The sequence below is a fragment of the Helicoverpa zea genome, chromosome 22 (genome assembly GCF_022581195.2).
Source record: "Helicoverpa zea isolate HzStark_Cry1AcR chromosome 22, ilHelZeax1.1, whole genome shotgun sequence".
NCBI lineage: Eukaryota > Metazoa > Arthropoda > Insecta > Lepidoptera > Noctuidae > Helicoverpa > Helicoverpa zea.
The window spans coordinates 5201233-5218327 of NC_061473.1; the positions used below are offsets into that span (position 1 = coordinate 5201233).

At 35.2% G+C, this 17095-nt stretch overlaps 1 protein-coding gene across 1 annotated transcript in view; it reads left to right on the forward strand.

The window, feature by feature from the left end:
• LOC124641125 (calbindin-32) overlaps positions 1 to 17095 on the forward strand; it is a 154632-nt gene that overhangs the window by 33992 nt on the left and 103545 nt on the right. Inside the window, exons 2-3 of the mRNA XM_047179107.1 lie at positions 6833 to 7251; positions 16313 to 16398. Coding sequence (XP_047035063.1) covers positions 7101 to 7251; positions 16313 to 16398 — 237 coding nt within the window. The 5' untranslated portion in view covers positions 6833 to 7100. The remainder of the gene's footprint in view (positions 1 to 6832; positions 7252 to 16312; positions 16399 to 17095) is intronic.

The following is a 17095-nucleotide window of genomic DNA, read 5'->3' on the forward strand; positions in this document are numbered from 1 at the left end:
CTTCAAATATCCTTTTGTAAGAATATTTGCTATCAACTCGTATATGAATAAAGTTGAAGAGTTTGTTTGTTTGTTTTGGTGTGATAATCGAAAATGAAATAAAAAATAGATTCTGACGAATTGAGGACCTCCTCCTTTATTTGAAGTTGGTTAAAAAACAAACGGATCATCTAGTTATCGCGTTCCTATAAGGTGACCTTAAATAACTGGTAAAATATTGGAGTATACTTATTTTCGTAAAAACATACATGTTACACGTAGAAACCTCCAGATTAAATTAAACACCCATGTAACACACAAATATTTAACTTATACAAGAAACGAACATATGACTTACACGGGAATCGAACCACCACCTTCAACGTGGCAGCCAGATACGTTAATCATCATCCTCCGAGCCTTTTTCCCAATCATGATGGGGTCGGCTTCCAGTCTAACCGGATTCAGCTGAGTACCAGTGCTTTACAAGAAGCGACTGCCTATCTGACCTCAACCCAGTTACCCGGTCAACCCGATACCCCTTGGTTAGACTGGTGTCAGACTTACTGGCTTCTGACTACCCGTAACGACTGCCAAGGATGTTCAATGACAGCCGGGACCTACAGTTTAACGTGCCATCCGAAACACAGCCAATGGTGTCTAAGATATACTTAGAATATAGATACGTTAATCACTTCACCATTTATTCTCATCCTACCATATGTCAGAGAAATACTGTGAGAACGGGACACAAATTATAACTAATATTGGGTACGACACATTTATTCTGGGAAAAAACATTTTGCGGATTCAGCCGGCTATTCTGGTCCAATTTTCTCTCTTATATGTATTACAGCTTTTGTGCTACCGAAATCTTTTACGCTGTGTTTTAATATACTTCTAGTGTTTTTGTATGGTACTAGACGTTATTATTTATGTGATTTGTATAATATAGTAAGCTTTCCTCCGCAGTTTTATTTGGGATCTATTTCTAGAACCTAACTAAAAAACAATAATGACGAACCAAACAACCATTGACGTGCTAGGCCAGTGATGTAAAAAACTAACTGTTTACCCGTCCCGGAGGAACTAATGCCCGTATCGGGATAAAATATAGCCTTATATCGCTCGCGAATAATGTAGCTTCAAAATACTGAAATATTTTTTTAATTCGGTTGAGTATTTTCGGAGCTTTTAAGTTACAACCAAAACATGATTCTTCATTATATTAGTATATAGGATAGATTATTATTATATTAGAATAGAAGCAAAGATAATATACCTAATTTCAATGAATGACTTCTCCCGTATAACTTAATAACTGTGCTCTTATCTTTTATTCGATTCTCCTTGAAACAACTTTGGGCAATAAATAAAAACTTCTATTTCAGTGAGTTTCGGTAATAGCTATTGATTTTCCCAATCTCTAGTGATTAACTTGGACATAACTGTATCGGGGTTGGCACCGACTGAATAACTTAGTACGTCAGTCTGTCTGTCTCACTTTGTACTGATGGGCTAATGTCATTTGTTTTTTTTTTTATATAAATAGGTACGAGAATGAATATTTTACTTCTTGAACGAATTTTATAGGTTGAAAAATATATCTATGTTTTCGGCACGTTAATTATCCGCAATAGATTGTTGTTATTGTAGTGTCATCATTGCTATATAATAATATGTAGGTATGTAGTGATCAATATACGGGTACTTTATGTCTTTGCAAATGAAAGTTGAGATGTTCGTAGGTAATTTTATCTTTATAATCAGTCAACTTTAGATTTTAGTGGACATGTTTTTAAATGTCTGAATCCTGGCTTTGTCATTCTTCCAATTTCAAAAACGACTACTATTCTTATAACTATTTGTCACACATCTTTGATGACCAATAGTGAAAATGAACTTAAAAAGTCATGTCAGTATAACAAAATTCATCAAGTTTTGTATAGAAACAAAGGCAGTTTTCTTTCGCAACTGGAATCTCTGTTACATAAGGCTTTAAGAGCTAAAACAAAGCACTTATAAATTACAATTTATTGCCCACTTAAGGCGACGGAACGTGGACGCGAAAGTTTTTTACGCGAATACTCCAAAATCCCTTTCTGGCCTTCTCGGTTTCGCGATTAACGGGTGGCTAAATATTTTGCGAGCGACGCTAAATTTATGTGCGATAAGATGCGGTGGTAAACGGCCAGTTTTTATTTTTTACTTACCCGCTTTTCAGGTTATGAATAAGGTATATGTAACTTATTTCATATAGTTCTGAATAAATCAACTTAACTTTTAGATCGTCTAGGCACCTATTACTAAAATGGTCCCTTAGTGGAAAACCTAATTTCTCTATTTTTTAATTCTAGCGTTCATCGTAAATCAAGGCTATTTTAGGGTTCTGCAAAATATTCTCCAAATCATAACGTTTAAAATCAATACAAATACATAACAAAAAGCAAATAGCATATAAATCCCTTACTACAGACATATATTTCATCATTTATGTGTCATAATCTGGCTGTATCGAGTCGTTTCGACGAGCGTCGGCGTAACACATAATCGGCCGCTCAAAGGGATTATGATCGCAAATTGCTCTCCTGTCATATTAAAACCTATTTACCTACGTAAGTGGATGCTACCGTTCATTCTCCGAGCATAATCCGTGCTCTTAAGACAAGTACTTGCCTTTATCGGATGAAAATTTGAAGGGATTTGCTGAGATTTTGTTGAAAATAAGGGACAAAGTATAGGATTGCGTATCTGAGAAGTTGGTGTCGTGTTTTAATGTTATTAGGCTAATCAAATAAGCATTTTTTCACGTAATAGGCATTGGACAACATCCCCAAAAACGGCCCCATTTCATTTCTTACCAGTGTTATGGTTGAAAAGAAGTACCCGTGATGGACAAATTTCACAGCAACTAGTAAGTCCTGATGTCTAAAAAATATCATGTTTGATTATCTCAGAGATAAACAGTGGATTACCTAATTGTAGCAGTAACATTTATATTGCTTTTGTGATGAGAGGAATTCCTTTCCAAAAATAACCAGCCAATGGTAGGTACTCCCACACATACAAGACAAATGTTCTTAATACCATTTGACCATGTAGAGTAAGACCGAACTTTCTACTTTACTGCAATACGTCACTTGGAAACCAGCCAAAAATAAACCACAATATCTCACCCACCATAGTATACCCATATAGTTTGACAAACAAATATCACTTTTATCTAAACATTCCATTTTCAAAAGTACAAACTGTCAAAAAGTTTAAATGTAGAATGTTTAAGGAGTGGGCGACGGAACCCTTATCACTTGGCTTCAATCGCTCTTGACAGTGACAGTTCTAATGTTTCGGTGTGTGTGTGTGTGATCTTTTATTGGAATGTCGAAGTGTGCGTGAGTGTCTGTGTAATTGTTGTACCTAATATGCTCTTTATATAATACATGCTTAATGATGTGTGTGGCAGTCTAATGATTGTGAGTCTTGTCTTTATAATTATATTTTTAAGTATTTCCCTTAATCACGAATGAATAAAAATGCCACGCTTCGGGTTAAAAAACGTAACATAATTAACTCATAACGGGTCCTCAATAACCACCCATTTCTTTCTCCCAATAACTGCCTATTTGTTTTTCCCAAACTCAGCCAAAAAGAACAGAAATTTACGACCGCACCGCTCTACCTTTTTAATCTGACAATATTAAAACAAATAAGTTCAAACGGTCCGTAAAATATTGTAACGTAAGCGAAAACATTTATGAGCGCAAACAGTGAAGTAATAAAATATTATTGGTTGAAATTCGCAAGTTGCCATGGCCACCTGCTACCAATAATGCTGGCTCGCAGATTTTTTGGCAACTGTTAGTGTACCTAAGGATATGTGGACTGTGTAATAATACCTAGTTTATATTGTCACTTGTGACGTAACATGGGCTAGTGGTTACCCAGCCTGTTACCTAATATTGTACTTGAATTGCATTTATTTCTTCTTTCACACAGTTTAATTTCTAACAGCACGCTTTAGCAGTCGTTATGGGTAGTCAGAAGCCAGTAAGTCTTCCACCAGTCTTACAAAGGGGTATTGGATTGCCCGGGTAACTGGGCTGAGGAGGTCAGATGTAAAACACTGGTACTCAGCTGCATCCGCTTAGACTGGAAGCCGACGCTAACATAGCTGGGAAAAGGATCGGGAGATGATGATGATAATATTACCTTCACTTGCGTTGTATAACTTTCTCAGTGATAACTTATACCGTAAGAGAACTATAATAAACACTGACTTTTTAGAAAATTTAAATCCTTTTAAAAATAATCCCTTAATAAACTAGCTAAAACCCGATAACATTTTCAGCCGCTCAGCAAGACAGTGTAATCTTCAACAGAAAAAAGTTTAATCTACATACTTTATTTTATTGGAAAATGTTCTCTTCGTCGACGTGGGCTGAAATAAATCATAATATAATCTGGTAATAATCCTCTCACTTATCGAACATTCTCTGGGGCTTGGGGTATCTGCCGAATGCAGTAACAAAATAATATCTCGGACATTTTTGCCGTTGAAAAACTAGTACAAAAAGATTACCTTCTAATATTATGAACGCGTATGTATACATTTTTGTTCCACATTCACGCATAAACTGCTGAATAGATTTGAAAATTAGCTTACACATAAGAATAACGTATATACTCGTTCTTATTTGTTTGTAGCTTATAAACAGATGGACCTATTCCAATGCAAAATAGTTACTAGCGGGGTTTCCGTTCGGGTTTTTTATCGAATAAGTTCGGTTCATACGACACTAGTCTAACCAAGGGGCATTGAGTTGCCCAGGTTACTGGGTTGAGGGGGTCAGATAGGCAGTCGCTCCTTGCAAAGTATTGGTACTCAGCTACATCCGGTTAGACTGGAAGCCGACCCCAACATAGTTGGGAAAATGCTCGGAGGCTGATGATGATGAAGTTCGATTCGTACAACATACAATAAAATTGTCAATTACCAGTAGGTACAAAAGACGTTTCCCGGACAGTTTTTTCCGCTCGAAGTATGTCGCGTGAATACGCACGGTTTTGCTACAGGCGACTAAAACACCAGTGTGAAAGTCTACTGTAACCCAGCTGCCGCATTCGCATATTTTATTATAAGTGACAGTTATGCAATCTCCGCAACCCATTCTGAATATATGCATATTATATGCATCGCGGCTGTTAGCGGACCGCTTCAATTTGTGAACTGAATCTGCAGTGTAGTTAGCATTGCAGTTACTACTTGAACTTGGTTTTTAGAATGTATTAAAGATAAAGTAAGTGACTCTTTAAAAAAAGGGAAAATTATTCGGTTAAAATTTCTTTAAGTCATTTTAAAGGACCTTACTTGTGTCCGTCTCCTATTGTCAGTGTTTTAGATTAAGATATTATCTATATAGATGTTTATAAAGGCTCCGAAACTACTAAACCAAATTGAAAAATTCTGTCACTGTCGGAAAGCTATACTCTTCACGAGTAACACATGCTATGTTTTACCTCGGTCCAGTCAGTAAGTTCCCTCGGTTTACCCCGCGTCCAATTGGCTAGTGATCATATAAATATTTCGTTATTTCAAGTCACATTTTACATTCCTAAGTCACTACTTTCCATCACTAAGTACTCCGACATGCTATTTTGCCGCTTTTACGAATCCGGCTGATGTAATGTTTTGAATTGAATGACTGAATTGTTACAACGACAACTACCAACGAGGCGAGAGTGCACAACCTTTATGGTGCCCACCGTTTTCTGAAAAGCACTTTTGTTTTTCACAGCATATCGACCGGTTGACAGTTGACATATACAAGTACTCTAGAGCCATTCTAGAGCCCTGCCAATGTTCGTTAGGCGTTTTCCTCCTCGCTGAATTAGTTTCAAATGAAGACAGATTATTCGAAATTGTCCTTCCATTTAAATTAGAACGAATGAAGTGGAAACAGGACAATACTTAGGCCGGAGTGCACCGAGAACTTAAACGTCCGTTTTTAGGGTTCCGTACCCAAAGGGCAAAACGGGCCCCCTTTTGTTTTCGCTCCTCTGTCCGTCCGTCCGTCCATCCGTCTGTCACCAGGCTGTATCTCAAGAACCGTGATAGTAAGAGAGTTGAAATTTTTACAAATGATGTATTTCTGTTGCCGCTATAACAACAAATACTGAAAACTAGAATAAAATAAATATCTTGTTTCTTAAAACAACTGTTTACTTGGAAAATTGTATGTGAGAATTAAACAATTATTTAAAGAGAACTGACGTTTATATGTATTGTCGGTGAACTTCGGCAATAATAGATATTTCCGACATTCGTTTGTTTTCTATGAATGGAATTTTTTATTGTTTATTTTTCGTACCTACTAAATGTTTTGAGCGCTTTAACAATAGCGGAATTTTAAACGCGTATCGCTCGATTTTACCTACGTGCGACCAGCCGTAACTTTGCTGTATAATTTTATTGAAATGTTTATTTACTGTTTCTATAGGAGATTTAAGATAGAATTCCGTGGATCGCGGCTGTCGCAGCCGCGCGCGGCCTACGACAGTCGTCGGCCGCGCGGACAATAGTCAACCTATGAAAATGTATGGCAGCGCTAGACCATGTTGAGATGCGTACGGCCACGAGCGGCTCACGAAATTCGTCGGCCGTGCGCGACTGTCGCGGGCCTCGGCAGCGGTGCCATACATTTTCATAGGTTGACTATTGTCGCGCGCGGCCGATGACTGTCGTAGGCCGCCGATCCACGGAATTCTACCTTAATAAGCTAGAGTATGTATGAGTATGTAAACTTCATTATGATCTTCCATATTCGTTTCTAACCTATTTTTGTTTTTGTTTCAGATGAGATGAAAATCCCGAACAAACCACATAGTGTTATTTAAAACAAAATACGTAAAAAATACATTTTATATTTATTAACACATTGACAATAAATCAAGCCAAATCATAGTAAAAATTAGAGTCTATTTTAAAAAAAGGAAATTATTTTCATATTTTCTTTAAAAAGTTCAAATCAAATATTTAAAATTCGAACTAGTGATTGCCGTTAACTATTTTTATCGATACTTTTTGAAAGTGATATTTTAGTCGGATTATTTTTGGTATAAAAATGAGTATCGATTCTAATTCGTCTGCCAAAAGGCTTAACCTCGAGAGGGCCACAAATTTTATGAGGCAGTTTCGGGACCCGGACTCTAGGGAACTCAAGAAGCTGTCTGCCAACCAGTTCATGGAAGTTTGGAGCCATTACGATAGGGATGGTAAGTCTTCTTTATATTTTACTTTGGATAATAAGGCTGTACTGCTGTCGATAGTTTTATCGATATCTTGTATTGTTTTAAATTAACTTGATTATACGAAAAATATTTTTAATTTTCACTGAATGGATTTGTGTTGTATGGAAATTACTAAATCGTGAAACAAAGAGAAGGCGTTAGTTGGTTGCGAAATTAAAAAAAAATATATAATAATAAGGGTTTGTTGGATAATATTTTCGGAATGGTATTAGGGACATGGAAAACTTACCAGATTTAGCCTTTAAATCTACGCCATAATTAATGTAACCTTCAGAAAACATCTTTATACATACATAGACTAAGAAACTAAAATTAAGATGCGTATAAAAATAAGCAGATTTATGAAGACTCTAGGGTGTTCTAAAAGTGTTGGATCCAAGTAATTTATAGCGCAAGGCGATGCAGCATCTCTCGTGTACTTAATAATATTATAAAACTAAATTATTAAGATGTACTTAGAAAGGTATTCTACGGTATCACCAGCGCCCTTTGGTGTTTCCAAAAGTCTCCTTCTATGACTTACTTAGCTCTTCTTAAAAAAATATTTTATTTTATTTAACCATTTAAATAAAAAATAAATATTAATTGGTATGAAATGATCAGCTTATAGAATCACTATATTTTTTCAATCACCTAGTCAGATTAATTATAATTAGTGTCCCATTTGCTAGCGGATTGGCATTTTTTGGCTATAAACTTACCTACTATCGTACTACCACTACCACTCTAAAATTCTTGTTTTTACTTGAACTTTCAACCAATTTTATTTCATTTGTCAAAATGGCGATCACAAGTGGAAATGTCAAAGAAAATTAATTTACATTAAGGTACCTTAAAAACTAAAACCTGTTTCAATAACTCTTAACCGCACACAATTTTGTGAACACATCAAAATATAACATTGTCCTAAGTTTGAATATAACTAAAAACTTTGCTTTACCCAAGTTGCCGCCAAAGTTACCGCCTAATGGCATACATGAGTCACTTAAATGTTACGTAACATGTAAAACTTGGCAGTGTAAGGCTCCGAGACTATTAAAATGGCTATAGTATTTTAGTTAGATGGTTTACAAACCGGGTGACCAATAGTATTGATTTTAATTAAATTGGAATCATTTCATTTATTTATTGATTCGGGAACAAATAGTTTGTGATATCTGTATGATCTTCCGTTGTTAATATGATTAAAAGGAAATATTTATTGTTTGTGCCCAAAAATTATTTCAGTTTTAAAGAAATAAGCTACTACATAAAATAACTGTTCAATTTGTTCAGTAGTTGTTAGTACTGTAATGTTTTTAACTGCCTCGTTGGTCTAGCTGTCGCAAGTGTGGCTGCTGAGCACGAGGTCTCGGGTTCGATTCCCGAGTCGGGCCGAAATCGCTTTGTGGGTTTTAGAAGAATTTCACAAAGCAGCCCGGAGCCTGGAAGCTGGTGATTGATACACCCGTGCATCGGAGAGCACGTAAATGTCGGTCCTGCGCCTGATCTCTCGGTCTTCGGTCGTGTCGGATTACCGTCCCATCGGGCTATGAGAGTTAAGGAATAGTGAGTGCACCTGTGTCTGCGCAAATGCTCGTGCACTATAATATGTCCTGCGTAGTTGGCTAATCTCCTTACATGAGAACAGCCGCCGTAGCCGATAATCGGCTAGGAGGACATCATCATCATCACTACTGTAATTACTATGATTTTATGCTGCATTTATTTTTTTAAAACAAGTCTTATCAAAATTGTTTACATCTATTAAGGAGCGTCCTCAATCGGAGTTATGGGTAATATGCTCAAACTGTAGGAAAGCTAATTTGACACAAAATAACAAACTCTATTCTACCTACTAACATAAAATTGTTTTGAAGATCCACAGACAAACAAGCCTTGAGTTATATTGTATTTATTCCATCCTTGGACTAAGTTACGGGCGACAGGGAAACACACTTAGCAAAACAGAAACATTTTTAAAAACAAGATGGCGTTTATAGGACAAACTATTGACGCGCTGATTTAAAAAGAACAATTTTAATGTGTATGTGATAATTACGGTACATTTATATAACCGATATTTCCGAAGTTTTACGATTGGAGATTAAACCTACATCGGGTGTTTCGTACCTAATCACATTAAATCCTATCACATATACTTTATGATATTCTATGGTGAATTGTAAAAAAAATAACCTAATTCATTCAGTGGTTTAGCCACAGGAGTACTCTGATTGATCATTGCTGCAATATTCTACAATTTTTTTCCTCTCACGCCAAAACCACTGAACCGATTTAACGCCCGCGGGCCAGATTTGATGTGATTAATACTCGGAATTGCGGAGCACAGCTATTTCTACTAAAATAAAGACCAACAGCCTTACTTATAAAAATCATCTAATCATCTTATAAGCATCATTTTAACTAATTACTACTTATTATTTAGCCTTAAGTAGTGATTAAATATTTGGATTCATTAGTTAAGACATGCTTAAGCAACGTTTCCCTAAAAGTAAGAATATTTCTTAAACAGCCCTTAAGTATTACTTATTATTTAATTCACGTTTATAAGTAAGGCTGTTAAAACATTAAAAAATCACAATTTTTCTTACATTACTTGGATAATCTGGCTAGTTATCAGAAAAAGAGGTTTACTAGGTTTGAATACTTACCACACGAAGCGAATAAATTCACTTCAATAGGTTTCACATTGGTTATTTCTTCCAGCGAACAATTCAGGTTTACTTCTACCATATAACACAATAACTTGGATCGTTTCTGTCTGAGTTCATTCAAAGTCTCGTTGTAAAAATGTATTAACACTGTTGTTTTACGGTTTTACTTGCTTTATGAAGGAATTCCTTGTATACCTATCTGTTAAAAATAGACTGATTTGAATTGGTCTAAATATCATGAGTCATGACACATGTGTACACAGTTTCTTTCAAAATTGATTTCATATATGAGTGAATGATAACATTATAACTACGTAGTTTGTTGCATAAACTACTTAACCACGTTACTGCAAAGTAGTCCTATTTGTTTTTATTATCGTCTGTATTCTTTTAGTTTTTTTTGTCTATGCACAATCTATAAGTTAGGTTAATATTTTAAAGAGGAATTTGTTTTAAGACTCCGAATCTGATTTAAACAATTCCTTTAATGGTGCAATGCAATATCCCGGGTATCTATATTTTATCTGGCTACGGGAAGTTGTTTCCATGAAACTACACGAAACGGCTAGAGTTCTCGTAAATCAATGTTTTTCTTTCCCCAATCTAAAAATAGAAACAAAATTCGACTCTACTGTAGATACTACAAAAGATACATCTCATACTTATCCCAACCATTGACCTCAACCACGGCTCCCATTGACCAAAGGTATATCTCCTGGCTATCTGTCACGCCATCTACACCTGGGTATTAATCAACATCAGATCTTACCACCTAACTGTCCTGGTAACGGGTCAACTTGAAGTCCCATTCACACTTTGACAGATTTTCCTAAGAGATAAGTAGAAGACAGACAGATTCTGTAAGCTTAAGTTGGTTTGTTAGGTGTGAACTAGAATGTAAGATGGTCAAAGTGTATTATTGAAGTTCCATAAGATTCGGGCCTTGGAGGGACAGTTTTGCTGCAATTAATATGACGGTTATTAGAGATATTTAGAGCAAATAAATGACGTCATTTTTTTTTCTTCTGGATCTGTCAGACACAAAGTTGTTGTTTGGTTCTAAAATATTTCTTTTTAATGCTCACATTGAAATGAATTTATCGTTTATGAATGAATTCACAGATAGGCTATATCTTAAACAGGTTAGAACAACACTGGATTGTTTGAGAACGTCTTCCTTTTTGTGAAATCAGTTGAAAAAAATAGAAAAAATTGATATTTTCTGTAGATTTTCTTATGGTGCTATTTGTTCTTGTGGGCTGAAGTAAATAGTTAAAAATCCCTACATAAACACGTGTGTTATTTCTTAGACCTTTGTGTAACATCCCAGAGGTAACATAGATCCTAATAAAATAACAACGCATGGAGGTAGTCAGACGTAGCTAGGACGTAAATAATACAGGTTTCATACAAAACTTTTGTAAGAACTTTCTTTTGTTTATGTGATTCCGTGAGGAGGTCTTGTTTCAAGGAAAAATATATTCTTCCACGTGTGTATGGATACTTGTATATTGAACAGTTCATAGGTAGGAATGTATTTGTAGACGAATAGGTTTTAGAAGATGCTATTTCTAATAATAATGAAATCCCAGGCCATTATTGGGCTGTTCTCATATAAGGAGATCAGCCTGCTACGCATGACATATTATAGTGCACAAGCACTTGCGCAGATACAGGTGCATTCACTATTACCTCAATCTCATAACCCATCCGAGCCTTTTTTCCCAACTATGTTGGGGTCGGCTTCCAGTCTAACCGGATGTCGTTGAGTACCAGTGCTTTACAAGGAGCGACTGCCCTACCTGACTCCCTCAACCCAGACAATCACCTCTTCAATCTCATAGCCCGATGGGACTATTAATATCTAATTAATAAATAGGCCGCATAAAGGTAGCTAAAACATATGTGTTTTAAGCGAAGACTACATCTAACTGTTATATTTTTCTGTTATAATATTTTTAATACATTCTTATTATTGTCACGCAGATGATCTCACAGCAGAATGAGAAATGTTTTTTACTTACGTAAAAATAGTTTAATACTATTAGTGAAAATGACTGTGTTTGTCATCGAAACAACCCAGATTTGGGTTGTTTCGATAGATACCCATTTTAAAGTTAATAATAGACCGACAAACAAACCAGTCTTTACGTAATTATTCCACTTTAGTCAAAACAAAACGTTTTGAAAACTTTCGAGTTTGCTGGAAACTTAGTTATTGTTGAGTACGATGTTGTAAATACAATTGAATATTCACTGTTTATAAGATAGATGGGTACTCCAAACTTCGAAGTTGGTAAATAGTCTTTAGTTTGCAACTATAGAGTGGTTAAGCAGAAACTATAGTTAGTAGTATAAATAATTGAAGGGTTCAATTAGAGAAGCGTTTAACTGTAATTTTTTATTAATCAATAATAATGGAATTTTCCATGAAACTAAAAAAGTCAATCCGTCACCGTATAGAACTTATTATAAACTATTCGATATTCTATTTTAAAGCTACTTAAGCATTTTTTTTGACCTTTGTTTTCCTTTTGTGGGAAGATGACTCAAAATTATAAATTTGAATTAACTATAAATGTGATTGTTTAGGATCTTAAACATTTGACTTGCATTTGAAACAGATTTATTTATATTTACCATAAGTTACTAAGGTAAAATACAAAATCGACAAGGCTTTTTTTTCTTTATGTCCTTGGTGGCTAAAATAATATTTCGTTCTATCTGCACTGGAACCATAAAAGTGAAGGGTACTTCAATGGGACCGTAGAAACAGAAAAAAAGGTCAAGCTTAGAAACACTTGTATAGATTGTAAAAGTCAAAAGCATATTTTTGTCCAGCGTTTGTCAAAAATAGACCCACTGTGTGACAATGTGGGTCTGTTGTGCCCCTTACCCCACGGTGCAAAGTGTAGCGGCTACACTGTAGCCTCTTCAATTTTCATGCGAAGGCACTCAACCGTCCCGTGTTTTCATAATTGTGTTAACTCACGAAGCTTCGTTAAGTATTGCAATTATTTTAGCGAACTATTCAGAAAGAACATCTTTAATGTAGAGTAAATTAATTATTGTTACTTTTTTTCTTGTATTTTCGGAATTTAACCTACTAAGATTTTTTTTACTAGTTTATTTTTTAAAATTTATGTTAATAAAATTAACATAAATTTTACCCGTTAAGTATACACCTTTCTGAAAAAAAAAAAACAGTTTTGTAGTTTTGAATGTTTTGGGGTACTTGAAAATAAATAACAAAAATGATTTCACTTTATTTTATCACTAGAGGTTATTATGTAAAGAAGTATCTAATGAAGACGCATGTAACTTACCAGTAGGTACTTTTGTTTATGTACACTCACTAAGTAACAACGAAAAATATAAAGAAAAAATGCACACACTTTGTAAAAAAACACTTTTTAATAATCAATTCCAACACATATGCCATTAAATCGTACCAAACCCGAAGCACAAGCATTTCCCTCGAACGCAGAAAATGGCACTATTGAGTAAGGAGGTAACGAAGTCATAGCCGATGACTTCGAAGTCAAAGTCGACGGCTTCGAAGTCAAAGTCGACGGTTTCGAAGTCAAAGTTGACGGTTCAGAAGTCGTTAAACTCGAAGCTGGAAAATTCGATTGATTCGTCCTTTTTAATCCTTTTGCAACTGATTTATTTTTCACCACTCGAACATTTTTTGAATATCCAAGCACTTGGCCTAGCAAGGCCACACAAAATATTAAAATTAAATATTTCATTATAGGAACCACACAAGACTGACTTGGAAAGATAATTTGAAATGAATTACTGTATCAATATTTTATAGTTATTTAATAGAGAACTAATTACTGTAATAGTTCTTAATAGTTTTAATTAGTAAATTAATTTGTTCAACTGCTTGTGGAGGTTATCAGTATGTTTATAAATAGGTACCTTCTTTGGTATCACAGATTCATAGTAACTCTCCCACACTTTCTATTTCCTAAAATCGTTCGATAAGACATTCCTCACTTTTTCATTTCTTGAAAGTACTAATATTAGATGGTAAAAAAGGCAGGATCGGCAATAGCTTCTAAAATTGCCAAGTAAAGATAAAATGAATGCAAATTTAGAATAATGAGGGGAATTTGGCCAGTTCAATTTCCTTGAAGATGCGGCGGGCCACGAAATACGATATAACTTAGAACTTACTACTTAATTTTTTGATGGGAAATCATCAAAATACCCCTCTCTGAGGGTGCAGAGTGAAGGATGTCAGAGTCTTACTCTTATTGTTATTATCAATTCAAGATTCCACTGGCGACCGCTTCTTTAATGTTGACTAGAGACGTACACATTTTTTGTTAGTGATTTTTGGTAGAAAATCACCTTAAGGTGGATCTCATAATGCTGAAATCTGATGATCTACATAAAAAAGTTGTATGTTTTTTTAAGGTCAGAATGATTACCAAAATCTTTGTACCGTCTTGAATAAATAAACGTATAATTTAAGTGTCACCAGCCTTTCAAGCAACTTGTCTAGGTGACTGGATGACCTTGACCTGATCTGAATGACCTTTAGCCTTGACGTCAATCATATAGCTTACATTTTTTAATATCAGGACAGTAACTGTTAAGTTTTAATTATTATGAAAGGATGTATTTATTCTTTATTAAATGTCTTGGCTGTCATTTGGACATATTTGGCAGTCGTTACGTGTAGTCAGAAGCCTGAAAGTCTGAAAATCAGTCTTACTTAGGGGTAAGGTAGCCCGGGTTGAGGATTTCAGATGCGCGGTCGCTCTATGTAAAACACTGGTACTCAGCTGCATCTGGTTAGACTGGAAGCCGACCTCAACATAGTTGAGAAAAGGATATGAGATGAACTGTCGATCACTGCCTATTACGTGATTCTTTATAACGAATGACCTTAACCGATATTGCTTTTTGCAATATTTGAAATGCAGATATTTAGTCATCCGAGTAGGTAAGTACGTACCTACATGTTCTGAATTGAATGTACGTAAGTACTTGTGGCGCACGCCGCAGTAGATATTGGCAATTAATTGAGAAATCAATTTAAGTGAAACCCGTTTTAATGATGGCATTCATTACTCTAAGTTTGTATATTTTTTTATCAAATAGTATACAAATAACAATAAACAAATATAAAACAAGTTTTTTTTCCCTCGGTTTCACTACTTACCTACTGCCAGAACCTAGATAAAATATAGCCCATTGTCAACGCAGGTAATCTAGCTTCCTAACAGTCAAAGAAAGTTATTCTAATTGGTTCTGCAGTTCCGGAGCTTATTCGAGTCAAACAAACAATCAAATCTGTTTTCTTTTTTTATTAATATAGATATAATATTATTATAAATTATATTAGTATAGGAAACGCCGTGCCCGCTGTTTTCGGAGCCTCTTTCTAAACGTTTCTCATTAAACACTCTTGCTGTTATCTAGATGGATCTGGGGCCGCGATACTATCAAACGTTTTGCTCCTTACCTTTTTACTGTGGATTTCAATAATCTATCTGGTCTGTTGATTTGCTTACTAGAGATAGGAGTTTGAATATGGCCTATGTTAAATGTTATTTGTAGTAGGTAGATACAGAAATCGATGGATTATTTAAATCAGTACTAACCTCGTTCGTTTTGAATATTCTCTATTAACGGCCGGTTCACACATGTCTCCGTTTTACTGTTCCGTTTTATCGTGTACGTTTTTTTTCGTCGATGGCGTATGTAGTTGTATGAGTGACTTCACACATGGCACAGTATTCTGTATACAGTAAAAACGCCATCGACGAAAAAAAAAACGTACACGATAAAACGGAACAGTAAAACGGAGACATGTGTGAACCGGCCGTAATTTGTCGATTCGACAACTAGACATAGAATTTTGAACTTAACTTTAAAACAAAACGTAGAAAAGGCAGAAACATAATGATAATAATTCATTTATTTTCAAGTAATGTATACTTATAATTGAGGACAGCCCTAGAAAGACCTACTTTCATGCTGAATTTACTTCTCAATTCAGTACGTCGATTCTATAAAATTCAGACAACAACTCGCATTTGACTTCACATTTCACTTCGTATTTCACTTCGCATTTCACATCGCTATTCACTCTCACTTTATCTGTCAAAATCTCGAGTTTAATTTAGTTAAACTCGCAAACACGCTCGCAAGAGTAGCGCTAGTGTAGTAACTCACGGCGGATTCAGATGCGATGTTTAGAGTAGAGTGAAGTCTTATAGAATCACACTGCAGCTATCGGCTCAACTATTTTAGACTGAAAGTGTAAAATACAAATTCTCATTTTCTGTAAATATTTCTAGTGATTGTGACAAAAATGTGATACTTACGTAGAATATTGTTGTTTCTAGGTAATGGCTACATCGAGGGAACAGAGCTGGACGGGTTCCTCAAGGAGTTTGTCTCCAGCGCAAACTTTACTGACATCAGTCCGGATGTGAGTACCTAGCTTTAAGGCCGTCCCTAATATTCTATCTACTTATCTATTGTTTTGCTTAGGTTAACATTACTTGTACGAAGCCAGTGTCAAAATTATGTCTCTAATTCAACAATTAGATGGAATATTGGAGTGGAGTAATGATTCCTTTACAACTTTTTATGACCAATTTTGAGAGAACGTGATATCCAGAATATTGTTAAATGCGATCGGCTACTACGATTTTTACTTGTTCAAAATATATAGACACAAGAATGTACTCCCCCAAAGCTGAATCCCGAAGTACCTAGTGCTATTTAACTAGTTTTTGAAAATTATGTAAAAACGAGATTCCACACGTGTGCAACAATGTGACGCACACATAATTTTTTTTCTTTCCTACTCTCTCTAGGTAATAATTTGTCGCCAAACTTGCAACCATTGTGAGCGAATACAGGTTAACTTTAGGTACACGCTTAGGTATATCCTTCTTCTGTTCGCGAACAAATGTGCGCGAACAACTTTGGTGGAGTCTCACCATAATAGTTACCCACGTATTGAATTACCAAAAATATCAAATATCAAGTCTACCATTTTAGGTAAAATATGTGAATAATCTTGAAAATTAAAAGGTCAAAATATTTTATTCTATGATACCTATTTTATATGCATTGTGTTTTTTAGTGAATCAGGATATTGTCTGCAAATTGTTCTCAAA